Consider the following 22,364-nt stretch of genomic DNA (forward strand, 5'->3'; position numbering starts at 1 on the left):
AGGAAATTTTATCAACGTCTGGAGGCTTATACGGCGTTCTTCCTAAGCGTGACAACAACCAGTGTGCGTAAAGTAGCAATGAAAAATTACGACAAAAAATTAGGTTCTGACCAGAATCTTATTCATGGGCGACCCTCCAATATTCTTTTGAGAGCGAAAGAAGCACACAACACTACTAGGTATTAAGAACTACAGAAGCATGCACATTTCCTAAAATACCTGCCTGATTTCGAAAAAAATTCAGAGTTAAAAGTGAAATTTCTGAATCTTACAGACTTTATGTGCTTTATAGAAATACCTATGTTCTTTATAGGAATACCTAATGCAAAAAATAGCCCAAATTATTTAACGAAACAAAACACAAGAAAATGGGCAACCAAGGCTAAAGACAAACAAACAAATTGCCTGGGTAGTTTTGGTTTTTTTTTTTTTTTTTTATTTATTTATTTTCTTTTTGTTATCACGAATGGGGGGCCTGAGGGCTTTTTAATTATTATAATTTTACATTTTTTGTTTCCATGTCGAGGAGGGAGTTGATACATCCCACGCATTTTGGTTGTTTATTTTTAGCCTTGGTTACCAATTTTTTTTGCGTTTTGCTTCCTTAAGTAGTATTTTGTGAATATTTCGCAGAAAAAGTGAAAGAAAATAACTTCGCACGGATTTTCCGGAAAATCCGTCCTTTTTTAAGGGAAATTCGGCGACTTTCGAAAGCTCATACGGCGTTATTCTTAGGTACATCAGAGTAACAAATGATCTTAAGATCGCAGAGGTTAAAACGATGATGAGTCAATTATGAACGTTAGTCGGAACATTATTTATATCACCGCCGAGATTTTACCTTTTTCACGAGATATCAATTTTTAGTGCAACCGAGATTAATGTTCAAATGGACGTATTTCTGTCAAACGGAACTATGGGCATTATTATGTGAGCCTTGTTATGCGTGTACTCTTAGGAGTCTCATGGCTCATGTTTTGATGCACACAGTCTCGTTTGGCAGAAATACGTCCAAATCGAGGCCGCCTCATGCACAAAAAGCATCAAATGCAAACTTAACCGGATTGCAACATCATCTCTGATTTTAAGAAGTTCTTGAGGGTTCTCAGTGGTACCGATCGGCTACAACTTATCAAGTGCGTCTATACCATTTGCATCATATTACACTTATGTCATAATTGATCTGATTATACAATTTCAGGAAACAGTGAAACACCCATTCAATATTAACACTTTCCAGATTTTTGATACCGAACTAAACCGAGGCGTACCTAGTATAAATAAATATTTTTGATGCTTGAAGCTCTTCCACTTGATAGTCATCATCAAAGATCATAAACATCAAACCACTTGCATTAACAAAAATACAAGGCTATTAAAAATATTTACTTGCACTACGCTTTAGTTGAATTCGTTATCAAAAATTTTAAGATTGCGTCGTTCGACATTCAGTTACTTACTGGAGGACATTACTTACGTTACTTACATTAGGAAACTTACTGGATTGATCTCTCAAAATGAACTACTTTGACTTTGTTTCTTTCCAGCCCCATTTGTTAAGTCAATACCCTTCCGGAGACAGCTTTTTAAGGGAAATCTAACTGGATTTTTGCATGGATATGTTGAGGCTTTTTTAACTTCTTATAATGGTTTCAATTGTATCTTTTTCAAGCCTGAACGAATGTCTCTGGAGTAAATTCACATTAAATACTGCCGTGCTATGGAAGAACGCCGTATAAACATTCATCCGTTGCCAAATTCTATTTAATAAAATACGAAATACTTGGAAAATTAGTTACTTTTTTAAATTAATATTGACATAAAGTTTTTATACAGGGTTGCCGCCGAATCTAGAAAATGAAATTCCCTGACTATTCCTTGTTTTTCCGGACAAAGTTCGGCACAGTGCAAAGTTCGGACCAGTTTATTATTTTATTATTTATAAATAATTAAATTAATTAATTAATATATTTAATTAATTAGAAGTCATAATTAGAAGTCATATTTAAATTTCAGGCAAAATTTGTTGTTCGAAACGTCAAACCCATTCTAGAAATTAAAAAAATGGCGACTTAGCATTTTTTCCCTGACATTTTCGTCATTTTCCCTGACAGTTCCCGGTTTCCCCAGTGTTCCCTGATTGTGGCAACCCTGAATTTATACATAGATTTTTTAATAAAATTATTTATTTCCTTCGATTTTTTTATACCTAATTTGTTTTACTAGAATTTTTTGTTGGGTATCAGGAGTAACTGGGTATAAGTATCAAGAACATTCGAATGCTCGCTCATTCGGAGTTTTCTCTAGGCAACGCAGAATAAGAGCGGGGGGGGGGGGGGGGGGGGGTGTCGTCAAAAATCGGTAGAAATGGCTTGACGATATTCAAAGGGTCTCGGCGATAAAAGGGGGTCTTGGAGTTTTTTTTCCGTGAGGGCGCCTCATTCCGGCCTCCAGCCGTTGTCACACCATCAATCTCTGTATCAATTTGAATTTATGGCGAGATTGATCGTGTGACAACAGCTTTAGTATTGGTTCCTTCGTTGTAGGACCTCTTTCACATTGGCGCGAGTTCGCCTCATTTTAGCCTCGATCTCGATTTTACAGGGTACTGGCCACTTTTTTTTTACTCCATTTAAATCTATTAAATATATCGATTGTAGGTGAGATAGGCTGCTTCACCTATGATCGATTGTTTGACATACATTCAAATGGAGACAAAACAGTGTTGTCAACTTGCAAGAGCCGCAACTGGAGATCAGTGCGTGCAAAAATGAAATTTTGAGAAAGTAAACCTAATAGTGTGCGGATGGAAGACATCACTGAACAAAACCTCCGTTCTTCAGAAAATTGTCAAAAATTATCGAAAAGACTCATAGAGTTCGTTCCGATGGTTGAAATCGGCGAATTTCACCCTCCTCTTAAGAGGCGTAAGAGCGTCTTGTTCATTTCATGTAGAGCAAGTTTTGCATGCTTGTATTGTGGACGGGCAAAAAACAAATTCAAAGGATAAATTGACAGGCGAGAGAGGCACTGGTTGAGTTGACATGGAATGACCCCTTCGCGCCTCAAGCGTTATTCGTTTACGCGTTCTTTATATTATACGGTAAAATAATTGACGACACATTTCGCTATTTAAACTGAATGAGATAGTGCAATTAAATTACAGATTACTCCGATTTCGAATGAAACTCGATTTCAAAGAGGGCGCTGATGGTCTCTTCAGAAACACGGCAGAGTAGATTACCTTCTTTCCAAACTGCTACCACGGATAGCGTCCCTTTGTATACGGACACGGTAAAATAATTCATTCAATTTCGATTATTCCCGAGGAATTATTTGGCAGCCGTGCCGCTGTCGGTTGCGAGAGGTGGTTGCGCGCGTCTCGGCGCGGCGGCGTGTCCGAGTGACGTAACGCCGCGTCGGTCGGCGTCGAGACGTCGAGGTGTTTGGACGTGGACGTAATGAATAGGAAGTCGAGCTGTAACTTGGTAGCCGAAACTCAAAATAAATAGAGCCGAAGGAATGGAGACGTTCGTTAGGACGATCGCGATCGTGGACTTAAGTTAACTGGACCAAGTCTGACGGGGGGACAACCGAAGTTTCTGGCCTTCACTGGAAAAAAAACACATTGGATCTAGAGTATAGACTCTTGAAAATATTGACAAGAAAAAATACTCTTGATTCGTCCAGATTTAAGCTTAAATCAAAAGGAAATCTGCTCAAATTAAGAGGCTTGGTTCTTGCAAAAATCCGATTGAATCAAGAGTATTTTTTCTTCTCGATGTTTTTAAGAGTCTATTTGACAAGAGAAAATACTCTTGATTCAATCAGATGTAAGCTTAAATCAAAAGGAAATCCGCTCAAATTAAGAGGCTTGGTTCATGATTTAAGCAAAAATCCTATTGAATCAAGAGTATTTTTTCTTCTCGATGTTTTTAAGAGTCTATTGACAAGAGAAAATACTCTTGATTCAATCAGATTTAAGCTTAAATCAAAAGGAAATCCGCTCAAATTAAGAGGCTTGGTTCTTGATTTACACAAAAATCCGATTGAATCAAGAGTATTTTTTCTTGTCGATGTTTATAAGAGTCTGGACTCTAGATCCAACGTGTTTTTTTTTCCCAGTGTTATTCAGAAACGCAGGGTGTCCACTAGAACACGCTGGCTAAAAATTAGTACTTTACTTAACGGTACTTTTTCAGTACATTCCTAAGAAATTCAGTACCTCCAATTGACGAAATTCGAAAAACTTCAAAAATTTGAATTTCTCGCTTAAATTGCGACAAAAATGACAAAAAATTCCGGACCTTCTTGCAGATTTCCGCACTTCTTCAGTACTTGCGGACCGCAAATAAAAAATCCGTCATATTTCCGGACTTGGAGAGAGCTTGGAAACGGCATAACGTCCTTTCTTTGACGAAGGAATGTAACTCCATTCCAAGGTTGCTAGATTCACGGATGAAAAGAATCTTATTTCCCGGTGATTTCGCGACCCGCAGGGTTGCCACAGAATTTAGAAAATAAAATTCCCTGACGAGTGAGGATATGCGAGATGCTTAAATATGCGTGCTTTAGAATAGTTTACAGGTAAAAGTTGTTGGAAACGTCAAACCCATTTTAGAAAGGAAGAAATTAAGTATAGGTGACTTGACAATTTTTCTCAGATATTTCCTGGTTTTCTCTGACTTTTTACGATTCCCTGGCAATTCCCGGTTTTTCTCCGACTGTTACAACTCTGGCCCCAGGGATCGTGGCAAAATTGCAAATTTACTAGAAATTATTAAAGTCATGACTTTTTTTCCGCTCAAAGTTTGAATACAGGGGGAGCGGGGAAGCAAATTTCACATTTTGCCTTGAATTCAAGCGATTTCCTAGAAAATCATACATTTCTCGTGAGGTAAATCGGAAATTCAGCCGTAAAGTTACAGCGCCGGATCATGACGTAAAGTTAACATTCTGGAACTTTTGGCATCCTTGGCAAGATTGACTCAAACGATTCAATTTTTTACACTTAGTGTTCCCCGCTTTGCCCCGAAGTTCATGGAACTCCACCTGTCTACTAAAACTGGCTAGCAGAAATTAGGTATCCTTTTACAGTGCTTTTTCGTTATACCTATTTCCAAAAAATTCAGTACCTCATACGCGGGAAAAATTCCGTACTTTTTCGGTAAGTACCTTTAGTTCAATTGTTGATTTGAGTTCCTATTACCAATTTCATTATGTTTCTTACCGCTAGTTTATACTACATATAAATTTATCCATTTGCTAAATACAATCCTAACTTGAGCACACTTAAACTTTGCGGTCAATACTGCAATAACGGCAAAAGAAAACCGACAAGGCAAGTGTGGAGGCTGCTTTCATATTAATCTTCCATCGCATTACTACGGCGCGATCATACAATTATTCGTACTCTCCGGAATGCGTGAGGTATCACACCACAATTGAAAGCGTTTCCGAACCTAACCTGCCAACTTTCGAAACCGAGATTCTCGTGCATGTCGCATAAAGTTCGGAGCATGAGATACATGGGAAGACTGATCATTTGCGAAAAACAATCCTATAGCTTGAGCACACTTAAACTAAGCAGTCAAAACTGCAATAGCGGCAAAGAGAAACCGATACAAGGCCGGCGTGGAGGCTGTAATATTAATCTTCCACCGCATTGCTAAGGCGCAACGATGCAACTATTTGTGCTCTCCGAAATGCGTGAGGTATCACGCCACAATTGAAGGCGTTTTCAAATCAACCAACTTTCCATATCGGGATTCTCGTGTCGGTTAAGATTCGGAGCTTGAGATTGGAAAGACTGATCCTTTACCTAAATATAATCCTAGCTTGAGCACACTTAAACCATGCGGTCAAAACGGCAATAACGGCAAAGAGAAACCGATACAAGGCCAGCGTGGAGGCTGATTCAATATTAATCTTCCATCGCACTGTTACGGCGCAGTGATACAACTATTCGTACTCTTCGCGGAATGCGTGAGGTATCACGCCACAATTGAAGGCGTTTCCGAAACTGCCAACTTTCCACATCGGGATTCTTGTGTCGCATGAATTGGGGGTCTATTAAAACTGGCTGACAAATATTCATTACTTCTACAGTAAATTCTCAGTACCCACCTTTTAATAATTCCAAATACCTAATTAGATTTTCGACCGAAAAAAAAAAAAATGAAAATTTAACGAAAAAACAGACACAAGCCTCCCCATCCCACCCCAGTTGAGGAGATGGATGCAAAAAGGGCATTTCTTCGTTGCGGTGTTTCAGAATCTTTAATGCTAATTTTTATTTTGTAGAGGTGACTACAGGGCGAAGTTTCTGAAAGGTTACGATTTTGGCTGAAATTTGGCGTTGCCAAATTTCCTGTGATAAAACGCAAATTCCCTGGAAAAGTTATGAATATTTTCATATCAATTTTTCAGATAATTTAGTTCGCAATTTTACTTAAAGACTCTGAAAATGTAAAGGAAAAACATTCACAACTTTCCTAAAACAATAAACATTTTATTGAAGGAAATTTGGCAACTCTCGAATGTTCATACGGCGTTCTTCCTTAGCACGGCAGCATTTTTCTCACGACAAACGACCGTGATAAAGAAAGGCATCATGCATTGTTCAACCGTTCCGGGGAATTTGGTGAAATATTATCGAGGACAGAGGATTAGTCAAATAATCGAAAATTCTGAATATTCCAGCCGATACTTCAAAGTTGTCGCGGTCCACGTCGAAAATCGAGTATTTCAATCCCATTCCTTGTTCGAAAAATCTAAAATATCGTCACCGAATGGCAACGCTGGCCAGAGGTTACGAAGCGCTCTGCTACCCCCATCTCCTTTCTTCATCAATCCATTGTGTGGCTATTTGATTTATTTTTCTAATCGCGATAAATTCAACAATAAAATTACACAAGCAAAAGCAAAGATACGAACGACGACTGACTAATATTGACCTTCGTCGGGTACGTCTGCAGGTCTCCGTTTTCTGAGCGAGAACTTACAAAGCTAGGAAGTGTAACTGCAGTTTGCAATACGGAACTATGCACTATTTCTAGCTCATCCACAAAAGCCCTTGTCAGCGTGGAGACTCCGACGATGTCCAGGGTGCGTTGCTTCTAAAATGAGTCAGAAATAATGATTTCTCAGAGAAAAATAATTAAGCCCGATCACAGATCACTCGCTCAACTTCAAATGGTAAAAAAAAGAAAAGAAAAAAAAATTGTAAGAGTGTAATTCCCTCGGAAAATGCACTAAAAAAAATTAGACTTAATTTTGCGAATAAACACCATTATTGCTGGCTCATTTCAGAAACAAAAATTGTGCCGTTAAAATACCTCACTGACGGGTGTTTTTATTAATGAGCCAGAAGCTGTAGTTTCTTGTACAATAACTTTTTGGAGTAACAAGATTTCTCTGACTGGATTGCCACAAAATTTAAAAAACGAATTCCCTGATATTTCCCTAATTTTACTGACACTTTTGAGTAAAATTCCTCGACGAATGAAATTAAGTCATAAGGCCAAAAATGCATAATTTGAAATAGTTCCTGGGCAAAATTTGTTTTCCTAACCGCACATCCACTGTGGAAAGCTAATAAAGGTAAATTTAAAAAACTTTTCCTGACACTTTCATCATTTTCCCTGATTTTTTAAAATTCCCTGACATTTCTCGGTTTCCGTGACTAGGGCAACCCTGGATTTCTCTGACTTCATCGATGGAAAGAAGGAACGATTTCAAACTTAAATCGAAGAGTAATTTTTAGATTTAGGGGTAAGTAGGTGTGCTAAAATAATATAATCCTAAATTCACGTCGCTAGCTGTAAGGCGCAATCTTGCACTTCTCCCTTACAACCGAATTGCTTCTTTTCCTTATTATTTCCGCCGCTGAACCTGTCCAAGTTTCTACAAACAAAAAAGAGAAAAAGTTTTTATGTATCGAAGGATGCACTCGGTGCTTCAATCTTTGTTCTGTCTATTCTGACGCAGCAAAAACGATTACTTGCCTCGCGAAACTTTCATTGTTCTATAAAAAGTATTCGACGGAGCACGTCATAACGAGGAAAATGACAGAAATGCGTCGATATTGAACCGTGCGGCAAGGCGTTGACGGCTGCATCGATTAAGAATATTTTCTCCCTAATTTTCGAGAGGAACTTTCGGAAAACTGCCTAATCTGCACTTGCCTCCTCACGTTCTTAGATTTTAGTTTGAAATCGAGGAATTTGAAGCACGTTTCTAAGTGGACAAAAAACGAAATTACCTACGTACAGAATAATGTACCTACTTGAAACTTTTATACGACTTTAAAGCCGGTCAGGTGACAGGTCGTCACGAGCGCCATGCGACGTTTAGCAATTTCCGCCGACATTTTATTTTTTTATGGAGAAAATGTTCACTGGAAAAATAAACACATGGGATCTTGAGTCCAGACTCTTGAAAACATTGACAAGAAAAACTACTCTTGATTCAATCGGATTTTCGCTTGAATCAAAACGAAATCCGCTTAAATTAAGAGGCTTGGTTCTTGATTTAAGCTAGATTTTGATTGAACCAAGGGTACTTTTTCTTGTCGATGTTTTTAAGAGTCTGAACTCAAGATCCAATGTGTTTTTTTTCCAGTGTTGGTTGAATCTGTTTATTTCACTGAATTTCAATTGCAGCACGAAGAAAATTCAGTGAAATTTTCGGACAGCTTCGTTGAACAATTACTCTGTAAAAAAATAAAATGACTGCGGAAATTTTGAAACGTCGCATGGTGCTTGTGATACTTTGGCCGGAGAGTGACGAAGTATGGTTGGTAGAATGTGCATTCCAGCAGGGTTGCAAGATCTCTTCCTGAAAATCAAGGAAGCCGCCATGATTTTCCTTGAGCCCAAAAAAACGCTGGAATATTTTTAAAGACGGCTGTGAAGCACAATGCGAACCCTTTTTTTTAAAAACAACATCCTTAGGTATAACTAACTGTTTCGCTCATTGGAGAGTCTTCCGAGATTTGAAAACCCTCCAGGGTAGATGGCAAACTTTTCCGTAAAATTTGCAAGTGAAAGAATTTCAAGGAAGAAACCCACCTTCCTTCGGATTTACGAACTTTCATTCAAACCATAGAACAGGTGGCTAGAAACGTAGCTTGGAGTGGAAGAATCTCAACAAGGTAGAGTACATTTTTTCCGTTGCGAGAGATCACGGGAATTGAATACTACCCAGCAGCCCCATTACTTCCCACGTGATTCGACATTTTGGGAGTTCTATACTGTCGTGCTGAGGAAAAACGCCGAATGAGCCTTCGGGCGTTGCCAAATTTCTTCCGGCAAATCTTTAGTTTTCAGAATTGTTTTTTGAATACTTGTCTACCAATTTCTCAGATAATTTTGTTTGTAATTTGATCCAAAACTTCTGAAAATTTCAAGGAAAAATATTCATAAATTTCGTAAATAATAAAAGTTTTATCGAAGGAAATTTGGCAACTATCGAATGTTCATAGGGCGTTCTTCCTTACCACAGCAGTATACCATGGAATGTCTGAACATCCCTTCTGGCAAAACGTATCACAGCTAAATTTTTCTAATGATTCATAATTTACGTGCCGCAGGAGTGCAACATCTGCCCAATCATATGATCCACGAATTTTTGGGAAAGAGAGGAAATTTTAGTCTGAACCAGCATCGAACAACTTCTTCGGAAAAAATTCCGACAATTCCTCGATCTTCTTGATTTTTCGGTAGACGTCCCGAGCATTCCTGATAGCTACTCTGCCTTGCTAAGGAAAAGCGCCGTATGAACCTTCAGGCGTTGCCAAATTTCCTTTGATGAAACACGAATTTTCTGATGGACTTATGAATAAGTATTTTGCTTCCAATTTTTTAGATAATTTTGTTCGCAATTTTATCTTCAGATAAAATTGCGAACAAAATTATTCTTCGAACTTCAGGAAGTTCTTCGAACTTCAGGAAGTTCTTCAAACTTCAGGAAGTTCTTCAAACTTCAGGAAGTTCCTGAAAATTTGAGGGAAAAATATTCTTAACCTACCGCAAAAAGGAACATTTTATTGACGGAACTTAAGCAACTCTCGAGTGTTCATACGGCATTCTTCCTTAGCACAACAGTACTAAACTGCACTCTATGCTTGTTTATTGTGCAGAGGAAAATCGTCAAACATACATTTACAGCTTAAGAGGAGAGGGAAAGGAACAACATGCAGACTGACAACTCCCTGATCTTGAGAGACGATAAGTAAATCTAGATTGATAAAAAGATATGGAGCGAAAATACATTTTCACTAGAGGTAGAGGTTTTGATAACTAATTGTGATACGATATTAGTATCATTAACATCGTTGGAGCAGAAACAGATTGTCTTCAGCAAATCGTTCCAGACGTCTGCCGCAATAAAGATTTGGAACATAACCTCAAACGACACTATTGTCAAGACTCTACATTAAATCTGGACCTAATGGGGTCACATACATTTTCCCGGACAGTGATTCCTACTTCAGCAAATGAGCACCATGGAAAACATCTCGATGAGGTGACAATCATTTGGTGCAGAAGCGCATCGTTCATCACCTGATAACAGCCGACGGCAACTGGGCACACCGAAAGGTGTCCTTGATAAACTTAGTTTCCGATGCCAATAATAAAAAATAGCAAGCTAAAAGGCTGATGGTTAATTAGATTCATTCGATGGGCCCGTAGACATAGTTAAACGAGAACGATTGTCGAAAATTAGAATAATAGGTGGTGGGCACCATCAGTCTAAATAGGTCAAGAGACAGTTAATTGCATTAGCTCACCTTGGGCTTGTAGAACCACTTCCGGAATGACTCCATATCGAATTTCATGGGAATTTTGAAGAAAACTGCACGATCACAACACTCTCAGCACTAAAGACATATTCTTTGCACATAAACTCACTGGAACAAGGCAGGGCGAGAGGCCATGCTTGTGTTGCTTAGCCAAGTTACACCACTACTCATCTGCAGGCTAACAATGGATTTTCACTGAAAATTACGCGACGAGATTCACTTCGAAACAATGATGGAAGAAGCTAGCTACGCGTTGAAATCGAACTCATTGGCAAGGCAATTTAATTCGCGAAACTACATGAAACTGCAAGAAACCAACGCGAAATCACTACACATCCGCAGTTCGCTGTCGCTCACCCGTAAAAATTAAACTGGGAGCTGTTTACGCTGTTCCCCGTTTCGGAGCTACGCGGAAATTCGTCATCTCTCGAGCAAGAGAACCCCCACCACTTTGCGCCGCAGGGCTTTTGGTGCTTTCGTGTAGTGTGGTTGGCAGTCCTGTGATTTTCTACTGGCTAACCTGGTGACTGGTGACTGGCGCAATGGAAAGCCCGCGTATTTTTAAATTAACGCACCTGCTGTGACTGAGCGACACGCTGTCTCTGAAAACGGAAAGAAGTCGTGTGGAAATGATAAAAAATTTATTTTTTGTAGTATTTTTTTCTGATTTAAGTAAATTTTTCTATTTATCTATATCTATCTAGTAAGGATTCACTTAATATGATGAGCCTAGTGAAATGGCATTTAAGCAGTGTCTCAAAGTGTCATCCTTCAATTCACTCCTGCCAAAACCTATTTCTGTGGCCAAATTGGATGAAATAAAATTAAAAATGAAAAGAAAACAGTGACAGAGAACTATTCAACCTCATATATGGGTTAATTCTGCATTATTGGAGTAAATTGAACCAGAATTAACTTCATGGCATCTCACATTGGCTAATTTTTCTAATTTATTAATTTTGAAACAGAAAACTAAAGAGTATAACGCCTTTGAAATTTTCGTAAGTATACCCTAGATCGTCACCTTCCGGCTAGAGTATCACAAGTGCCATGCAATATTTCAAAATTTCCGCCGCCATTTTATTTATTACAGGGAAATAATTCAAAGAAGCTGTCCGAAAATGTCACTGAATTTTCTTTGTGCTGCCGATAAAATTCAGTGAACTTTTCCAACAGACTCGGCCAATAATTTTTCTGTAAAAAAGTAAAATGGCGGCGGAAACTTTGAAACGTCGCGTGACACTTGTGATACTGTGGCGGAAGGTGACTAGATCATGAAGAATATACTTACTCACAAAACTGCAAGGGTCATTGTTGCTTAGTTCTTTATTTTACTTAAGCATCATAGAAAATAATAATCAATATTTCAATAATTCAATAAATAATCTATTGTACCACATTGATGAAAAATTCTCACAATCAGTCGATCAAAGCAAGTCAGGATTAAAACAGTTGATTGAAAAACAAGTAGTCAATAGAAAGAGGATAAGATATTTATTTTGTACACGGTACAAAAAGAGTGAGTCAAGTCTTACAAAATATCTGCAAAAAGTCTGTACAATCAATATATTTACAACAAGATGAGTAAAAGCTTATTGACTATCGTGGTGAGTTGAAATTGAATTGGCCATGGTGGATATGACTTCAAGATCCAAAACAACATTGAAAAATTCTAGAGAGGAGACAAAGAATTAAGGCTTCCAGATACGAAGAAGACCATCTTCTGAATATGTGCAAAGTAAGTTTTGGTGCGGATGATGGGCCACGCCGATCACATCTTTCTCGTGGACCTATAAAAATTCAGCAAGAAATGAATAACTGCAAGCATGCCTGCCCTGCGGCCTCTTAATTGAAAAGAAACGACGCAGGGAGATCACATTCCGTTACAGACAGGTTGGTGACTAAACAAGGAAACCACATACTTTCATTGCAGATTTTTTTGAAGTGTACTATACCGTTTACTGACAAAAACCAATTTATGTAATTTTCTGAAAGTTAAGTTTATTGTATTTCTCTGTTTGTATAATTCTGTGAAAATTTCAAATAAAAGTTGTCGTTTTCCTTTTAAAAAGAAAATGCAATTTCACTGCAATCGAATTATGTGATTACTGCGATTAGTCATCAATATGAAAAATAGAGTATTAATGAGCCTGTTCAGTGTTGTTCAACTTTTGCATTTCTAAAAAGTAGAGAAATTCCTTGATTGACAGGTATTTTCCCCTATGTTTTTTAACACTGTCATGCAAAAGAGAGTTCAAAGAAGCATATTTTAAACTTTCCTTTAAAGCAAGCATTGCCTTGAAAGCTAATATGGCATCCAAAAACATTACATGATCCATGGCCTATGCGGAGACGTAACAGAGTTGATCAGATACTTGCATCCAAATAAATTTATCATTCTCTGTTTCTGGTTTCATTCAATAGCAAATAAGATAAGTAAATTGAATATTCATTTCTCATTTGTGTCACAATGAATGATTAATTTTTTATCCAACTCAAGTCAATAAAAATGGTAACAAACAGTATTCTGACTCCACATCAAAATTTTAGGTATCATCAAGGCTCTCATGCTTATCTTAGTTATTTTTGCCTAGAATAAAACTATTGAGCCGAATAGATTTTTAAAAGTGAAAGGGTATTAACTTACGTTTAAAGTTCTTTCTAATTTGCCAGAAGTGATGGAAAAGCAGTACAAGACAAAATCCTCTCCCACACAATATATCCATTCACCGCGTGGTGAGAGTGTCGCACATACAAAGTCTCCACCTTCTCTTTTACCGCTAGAGAACGATCTGACAATCTGCAACAAAAGTTGAGCGATATCAAGCAATTGAACACATGAGTGTCTTGCTGCAAGTGAAGAAAAATTCCTGTAGCAGAGTTGAAAGTATAGATCAAGGTGCAAAACCGCTTACCTCCATGGCAGTATTTCACAATTTCTGCTTCTTTTGTATTTTTTTTTAGAGAGAAACAAGCCAACTTATTAGCCTGAAATTCATCAACAAAATATTCTGACAGAAGAAATAAGAAAAAATTCAAGGAAGTTTTCAAGAAATTGTGTTGACTAGTTCTCCGAAGAGAAAATGAAGTATCACCGGAAATCTGCTATATTACAAATGGAGATAGATGGTTACGAAATTTGGCCATCGATATGTCCTTCAGATATTACAGAGATAAATACACATATGACTTACAACATATATCGTCACCTTCCAGCCTAAGTATCATAAGCGCTTTTCACGCTTAGCCACTATGTTGCAAGACATCTCAACTTTGAACTCACTTGACACACAGTTACTTAGAGAAAGAGGCAAAACTTACCTGTCCTTGCATATTCATTATGACAACGATATTTGTTCTGTTGCAGACAACGAAATGGTCATTATTTTTTGGTAAAATATGAACGCTGTTGACAGTGGCTCCAGCCGTTCCCAAGGATTTAAACGTGTTCACACATTCTGTTGACTTTACTGACCAGACTTTCACTGTTCCATCACTTGAAGCACTGAAAATGGAATACCACCGTATTAAGACATTTCTTGAAAAGCATTTGTAAGTAATAAATGGACAAAGTGTTACAAAAACGCACCAAATCGCATTTAGGAACAAAATTAGTTGGAGGCAGTGATGAATTAAATTATAATAAGCTCCAATTTATAGATTTTTATGGCCCCGATAAAGTTTTTCCCCACTTTAATTAGAATTCAACTGAATGAAATACCTAGAATTTGAACTGAATCTCTCAGGTTGAAAACAAACCGTCTCGGAAAAATTAAATTTTTAGGAGACAATAAAAACTGCATTATAACTATAAAAGTCGAGTTGCATCGTTTACGAAATGAGAGATTCAATTACACTTGCTTGCCTTGCTAATCTGTCCGATTGGTAAAGTATCCTGAGAAGCTAACTTAAATAAAAATGCACAGATCCATTTGTGGAGAATCGATTAGTCCTTAAAAACTGACAAGGACAGTGTCCAAGGTCTAACCAAAAATGAACAAACTTTTCCTACGGTAAAGAGCTAGCAACTTCTACAAGTTTCATTCCTATACATTACTTTTAGAGACAATGACCCTTTCAGCAAATCACTAAAATATACAGACTAAGTTTTGATGTTCTTACTTTTGATATTTATAGAAACAAAAAAGTTTAACTTAAGAGGTTCACCTTAGTAAATTGTGTCCATCGACTGTGAAGGCTACTTCATTGACAAAAGATGTGTGTCCACGGAACTCCTTCAGTGTCTTGCCTGACTTCAAACCATGAATCCTGGGAAATCATTGAAAGTGGAAAATTAATCACCTCATTAAGATAAAGGAATGAATCTCAATTTAAGAGGAGCAGAGATTAAAATATGATTGGCTGAATACTGTGAATTCAAATATTAAGTTAATGATTCAATAAAAAAAATACTGCTTTAATTTCATTAATTGAATAATATCTATTCTGAAGGCATATCATCTCCTGTATGCTGATAGTAAATGGAAAGAAAATGAACAAAGGAACTCATAATCAAAATTTTAACCTTTTTTACTCAATTGCACTTGCACGAACCGCAAATCGGCTCATTTGATAAATTCTTCCATGCTGGTCTCATTGATGACACATTTGTAGCAGTCGGAGCATAGTGTCTGCAATACTAATTGATAATGGAATACATAATGGCATTCATTGTCTTTTTCAAAAGAAGATATTTTGATCAATATTAGGTGGTAGAAATAGCATGAGTCTGCAAAGAGAATCTGTTTTGAAAAAAATTAAGGATTAGAAGCACAAGTTTTGTGTCAGTTTTAGTACTGCTTCTGAAAATGACCTTGGTCTGTTTGTTACCCCCTCTAATTTTCAGGAAAATTGATAAAAGAAGGATTTTCTGTGTAGATCAGTATAATTGAATTGGGAAAGATTTTGTTCTTTCTTACTGATTTGTAGAATGCAACCATTAAAACATCATTTTGTTAGACGCCAAGATGAGCCATGACATTATAATTGATAGCCTGAGTGTGGGAATACATCTGGACATAACCCCAATGCCTGCATAATTCTTGAAAATAACTTCAAAGTTGACTTTAAAAGAGATCAATCAATACCTAATGGTCATATCAAATGATGCTGACAGTACTTGACTGTTGTCTCGAGAGAATTGAAGACATGTCACTCCTTTGGTGTGGGCTTTCTCAAATTTCCGCAGGACTTGACCGGATGCAATTTTCCAAACTTTGATCTGTCCATCTTCAGAGCCTCCCACCAACATTTCAGAGTCTCGACTAAAGGATAGGCAAAGAACCGCTTTCTCCATCATCATGAAATTGTCCTAAATACAAAACAAAAGTTATTAATCGGTGCTTAATGAGCTAAAGGAATACACAGTTTTTAAGTGAATCCCATAAAGGATGTGTCCCATTAAGGAGGGTATTTTGGCCCTAACTTTGGTTGAAAATTTAAACAGCTTAGAATAATGTCATATATGATCGAATCGACTCTTCATCATCTACCCTGTGAGAACTTGCCCTTATTTCAGGTCTTTTTGAAAGGTTTTTGTCTGATTTACCAGCGCAAAGTAGTAAAGTTTTGCAGTTTTCTCGAATAATTGCTCATTTTCAGGCCTAGATTAGATTGTTTAAAGAGCACAAGCGACTACCACTTTCTCCTTCAAATATCGTATGTTGTAATGGGTGTACTGAAGATTAACATATTCGAATATGAAAGTGGTAGTCGCTTGTGCTCATACATAAACAATCTAATTTAGGCCCGAAAATGAGCAATTATTCGAGAAAACTGCAAAACTTCACTACTTTGCGCAGGTAAATCAGGCAAAAACCTTTCAAAAAGACCTGAAATAAGGACAAGTTCTCAGAGGGTAGATGATTAAGAGTCGATTTGACCATACATTACATTATTCTAAACTGTTTAAATTTTCAACCAAAGTTAGGGCCAAAATACCCTCCTTAATGGGACACATCCTTATCAGAAAGAATAGGATTCATCCAGGTGCAAAGTTGCAGCTAATGATAGGTATTAACAATGATTTTGCAAGAAAGGTTTCTTAGAGACTTGGTAAGTAACGTCGTCCACTGTGGCAGAGTATACCATGTTGCGGCAACCACGGGGGCAGAATTTTCCAAGCTTCCACATTTTCATGTGCCCGCCTGTCAGCTTTCCACATTTTTCTTATTAGTCTCCCACAAAATTTTCCAACAATTAAAAAGAGATGACCATTTGCTTTTGTTTTTTGTTGACTTTCAACTTTAGACCCTACAAAATGCTCCCTCCTTCCACATTTGAATCAGTGAGGTCAAAAACACACCAACTCTGTAACTCAAAAATTCTCAATTTTCATTCAAGACAGTCAATTTTCATAAAGGTCGTCGAAGTTAGCGCATCTATTTTAACCTGGACCTTTAAAGTGTTCTTAAGTACTCATCTTTTGGCACCAAAAATCTTTATCTGAGATTAACTTCTTTACCTACTGTACAGTTGTGTGTGTGTCTTGATTAGTTTCATTTTTTCAAGTTGATTGTGTTTTCGTTCTCACTGATTCATTTTTGGGGGGTTTCCAACATTTTCAGGCGCCCAGGCGGGCGCGTCATCCAGTATTTTCCGCATTCCTGGCGCCAACATGACAGATGCCGCAAGACACCAAATTAGGGAAAGAAGGAAGAAAACAAACCCTTCCTGGCCAAACTGACCCATTGTCAAAAAAGATACAGCATCTTACCTGCGCCTGATATTTGAGATCTTTTCGTATTTTTCCGGTTGTGAAATTCCACACTTCTATGATGCCATCAACGGCTCCGGAAACAAGGTATTGACCATCCGGTGAAAATCTTGCACACTCAACATGAGACTTCTGGCCAAACTTGATCTGCTTCGATAATTGAGTCGGGTATTTTTCTTCCTCTTGATCTCTAATGGCAGCTTTTCCTCGGAACAGATCAATAGTTGTACCTAAAATATAAGAGAGGACCATTGACTGATATAAAATCTTAAAAAACGTAATTTGGTCCATGGCTCTATTTATGAAAAAGAGATTAAAAACGCAAACTGCGCTATTACCTAAAAATCAAAATTTTAGTACATAGTTTTGAATTGAAAATCATTCCTTGTTACCGCAATGGACCGTGTTAAACTTAGCCACATCAGCTATTGCCGAATTTGATTGGGGTATCTAATTTTTTACATGAAAATGGTTGTGCGGATTTTTGTGCAAATTTCAGTAAAAATTCTCCGTGGTAAAAAGCAAATTCCTTAAAATTTTCAAAGAAATCCGAACAAAAGTTCTCTCGTAAAAAATTTAATTGCCCACTTAAACTTGGCAATAGCTGATGTGGCTTGGTTCCTTTCTGTTAAACTCCGTCCAAATGAAAACGGCACATAATATTTAATGGGTGTCAACCACTTTTCAAAAATATTTCCAGATGATCCCATAATTTCTAAGACAAAAATGTAAAAATTCTCTAAATATTGGCAGTTTCTAGAAAAAAAAATCCAATAAAATACTTCTAGGATTTTCTGAATTTAAACTTAAAAAATTCCCAGATTGTCAGTTGTGCCTAGAGGGGAACTCTGACAATACCACAATTTTCAACACAGGAAATGAACGTTCTCTGATCACTAATTTGTAAGCAGCAATATGTTTTGAGGGACACTTGCTTTGACATTCAAAAACTTGACTCTACTTCTGGAAAAATGGAAACGTCTGAACTGAAAAAGCTCCGAGTTTCTGAAAAATTTACAACTCTCCATGAAAAGGTGGATTTAATAATTCAACAAAAAAATTCCATGATCAATGATGGTTACAAATATTACGGCCTTTTAAAGATTTTTCCTGACAATTCTTCGTGTTCCTGATTTTCTGAGATGTTAAACACCCTGAATTACTAATAGTTTCAAAGAGTAAAGTAATTGCAAAAATGACCTGGAGGTAAAAGTCCTTGAAGCTGCTGCCACTTGACCGCTTGACCAAGAAGGGCCAGTAATCTTGACGATGGCACAACTGAGACCTCTCCAGATAAGGCTTGCGCAATTGCTGCTCTTCGTTTTTCCTTCGTTTTGCCTTCTGGATATGCTTCCCTCGGGTCAAAATACGAGCGGGCCAGAAGATTTTCTAAAAAGCCAAAGAGAGTCTGGTTGAAATAAGTCTACAGGTGAAGTGCCCTGTCAGGAGCTTGGACTTTGAAAAAATAAAAATATATCTTTTTCACAAGATTACATAAAACACAAACAACATTTTAGTTTATCACCCAAATATATTTTTTGGCTGAAGGTACTTTTAAACCTTAGGACTACAAAAATACATATCTTTACGATAGTGTTCCAAAATTCAAAAATTTTATCTATAAAAAAACAAAAATGGATCTTAAAACTGGTTCAGGATGAATATGATAATGACATCATTTGGATTGCATTTTGCAAAAAGGAACCACTAGCATTGCAATGATGCTAAGATTGTGCAACTTCATCTTTTGCGATGAAATTGCGGAAATCGTGAAAAACTATGAAATTTAGATAGTAATTTTTGTCTTAAATTTACAGTTTTCAGCGAGTATAATAGAAACTATCAATGGATAATCGGGTTTTTCCTCCAAGACAAAAGAAGTTGCACAATCTTAGCAACATTGCAATGCTAGTGGTTCCTTTTTGCAAATTGCAATCCATTTTTCAGTTCATTTACGTCTCAGAGCTACATTCAGTGAAAAGTGGACGTACGCAGATTTATGAGAAGTGGATTAAACTGATGAGATTTTGCTTACCTAAGTGAATATATCTATCGGGCTCTTGCTGTTTCATCACGATCATTGGATCTGTCTGGCGGAGTAATGTTCTAGCTGCTCCAAGTTCTCGCAACTCAATAAGTTCTATGACTACCTTCAAAGACGGAAATAAAATTTTAAAAAAAACCTGCTTAATGAAGGAAGAGGCTCAGAATGCAAACATGTCTTAGAGGAGAAAATCATCAAAAGTAAGAGCTGAAGTGTTGAAAGTGGCTTGATACCACAAATAAATGACACACAATTGGACAACATTTTGCAATTTGGACCTGTAAATTCCGGCCCAGTTTTAAAACAATGTATGTGCCATTAGTTTCCCTATGCACATAAGTGTTTTTTCAGATGAGCCAGAATTTATAGGTCCAAATTGCAAAATGCAGTCCAATTATGCCTTTTAAAATTGTCTAGCCTTAAATTAATATTATGGTAAAAATCATTTTTCTAATTCTCATTTGACAAAATAGATTGATGATTTGTTGGTACTAAACCTACCGCTGAAGTGTTGTAAAAATTCCATCAGGGAAAGCCATTCTCCCATCTAGGAATGTTGATATTCATGACGAATTCTTATTTAAATAGAAAATCAAATGCTGTGAGAGGTGATACTTTGTTACTATTCCTAGTAACCTAATTTGCACTTTCAACATACATACTTACTTGTTCATATAAATCTATCAATTTACTATCAGGAAGTTTGAGAGATTGGACTGCTTTCAATACAACGTCCCAATGCCCATTGTTAATATCAGTAACAAAACCATCGACACTTTCCACAGTGTTTAACGTGACTCCAGTTTCTTCCTGTTGAAAGACAAAATAAAATATTACTTGAAATGAAATATATTCAGAAAAGTTTCCAAGAGCCCCCATTAGATGAGTTGCCAGGTGTTGACTTTCGACTTTGGTGCTCCGTCTATCCATTTACAGACCTACGCAGGGCAGCATTGTTACTAGAAGTGATTTCTCTATTGCTGTAGAACGGCAGCAGCCCAGCTGTCTGTACATTTTTGCCGAATTATTTGACATAGGCTGTAACCTGATCAATTACACTACAACTGACCAAGTACTACTCCTATCACTCCTAACTTTGTTACAAAATAAATACATGGAAATGGAAAGAAGTCCAATATTGTATTGGTCTTGACATCAGTTGACATCAATCCCTCTGAAAGGCCAGATACACCTGCGCACTACACGCGCGTCTTGTCTCCAAAAGTGGGATCTGATCCTACTTTGAGCGAGTTTCGAGTGGCGAGTTGCAACCTGATTGGCTACGAAGATTGCCGAACACGGCTGAAGGCCAACTCACCGCGCGTCTGGCTCGCAGATGTATCTGCCCCGTAACATGGCCTGTAGATTTTGCGACTTTCACCTTCTTTGGATGTCAAATATTCAATACATTCAAAATTTATAAAGCAAAAAATGTGGAAATTTGAAAACACAAGGGGCATCAAACACATTATTGACCAATGAATGCTAAGACTCATGAGTTCTTGGACTCTGCCTTTTTTTTGCAGGTCTCCACTTTGGCCTCTTGTGGCAGGTCAGCCTCCTGTGGTGTAGTGGTTGAAACGCTGGCTCTATGATCAGGAGGTCCCAGGTTCGATTCCCAGCCAGGCAACCCGAGTTTGATGGACTCAAACAATGGTTGCCTGGGACTGGTTGTTTAGTGGGGACGGAGGGGGGCCGGGACTAAAAAGCGCGGGATTAGCCCTTGTGGGCTACTTGAAGTGGTAAAAAAAAAAAAAATTAACTGGAAGAAACTTGCTAGGTAGCAGAACAATTTTCAAAAAAGTTTCTTCCTTTCTTCCATGATCTGAATAGCACCTCACAGTGATAAGCTCACCTTAGAGTGTTTATTAATCAATTAATGGGATAAATACTGTTTATTTCTGAACAAATAAATAAGATTTATCACCTGCAAGACTTGTAAAGTTTTTGTAAGGTTTGACTCCTTCAGGTATTGTTGAATTAACCGGATAACACTGAAACACACCGAAGAATTGTATGAGAATGGCGTGAAAAATAATGATTCATTAACGTTGATTGCAATAACTACCAATATATTGGCAATTTACTTTTCTATTCCTCATTCCGGAATCATTTCATTTCAGGGTGAAGAAATCATGAGAAGAGATGCTTGAGTCTACCCATTCATTACCCGCTAGAAACAGTCATACTTTGTAAAGTATAGGTAAAAAGCATTGGTTGGAGACTCTATAATCCTTTATTTGTTAGCTTTTTGATAGATGAGCAAGTAATATATACAAACATGCGTTGGAAAATTATGAACTCTAGAGTTTCAGAGACTATTCCCTGTAAATTGATTGCAATTACATTCCCAACAATTTAGACATAATGAAGAATGAACAAATTAGCAGTGAAGAGTGGCTGGAAAAGAATTAAAATGGTATAAATATTTGATTTGAGAGATGAGACAAAACTACTTATAGGTAAACTTACTCCGCGGATTCAATTTCAATAGACATTGTGCTTTGTCACTGGAATTCAGATGCAAGATAAAACAGTGTGGTTCATAGCGTTGTGCGAGATTTTTGGAGCTGAAAGAAGGCTTGTTAAAAACACATCACACTAACAAATGAGAGATTAAAGTAATTTTTGTCAAGATTTTCAGGAAAAGAAAATTTTATGTTTACACTAACATAACCTAGAAAATTCTCAAACATGTGAACATGTGAGGCGACAGTGCTGCCCGCACCGGATGGTGGTGGAGCATGGAAGTTGTTGGCGGCTTATTTAAATTGACGCACACCGTCCAAAAAGTCCGACGC

The 22,364-nt window shown here is 37.3% G+C and overlaps 2 protein-coding genes across 3 annotated transcripts in view; both read right to left on the reverse strand.

Annotated features, from left to right (window-relative positions):
- LOC109036712 (lateral signaling target protein 2 homolog) overlaps positions 1–11,212 on the reverse strand; it is a 99,807-nt gene extending 88,595 nt beyond the window's left edge. The window contains exon 1 of one of the 2 annotated variants that reach the window (XM_019051067.2): positions 10,793–11,212. In XM_019051067.2, the coding sequence (XP_018906612.2) occupies positions 10,793–10,840 (48 nt within the window). In that variant the 5' untranslated portion in view covers positions 10,841–11,212. The remainder of the gene's footprint in view (positions 1–10,792) is intronic. The other variant, XM_019051068.2, reaches the window with a different exon arrangement.
- Positions 11,213–12,279: 1,067 nt separating this feature from the next.
- Positions 12,280–22,244, reverse strand: LOC109036723 (WD40 repeat-containing protein SMU1). Its single transcript, XM_072304604.1, has 11 exons — positions 22,036–22,244; positions 21,491–21,557; positions 20,230–20,373; positions 19,555–19,669; positions 18,720–18,908; positions 17,520–17,749; positions 15,892–16,115; positions 14,972–15,073; positions 14,126–14,309; positions 13,452–13,604; positions 12,280–12,594 (listed from the first exon to the last, which is right to left on the reverse strand). Exons 1-11 carry the CDS (start codon positions 22,059–22,061, stop codon positions 12,496–12,498), a joined length of 1,533 nt encoding a protein of 510 aa, XP_072160705.1. The 5' UTR covers positions 22,062–22,244; the 3' UTR covers positions 12,280–12,495.
- Positions 22,245–22,364: the final 120 nt, after the last annotated feature.

Source organism: Bemisia tabaci, chromosome 9, assembly GCF_918797505.1.
Source record: "Bemisia tabaci chromosome 9, PGI_BMITA_v3".
Lineage (NCBI taxonomy): Eukaryota > Metazoa > Arthropoda > Insecta > Hemiptera > Aleyrodidae > Bemisia > Bemisia tabaci.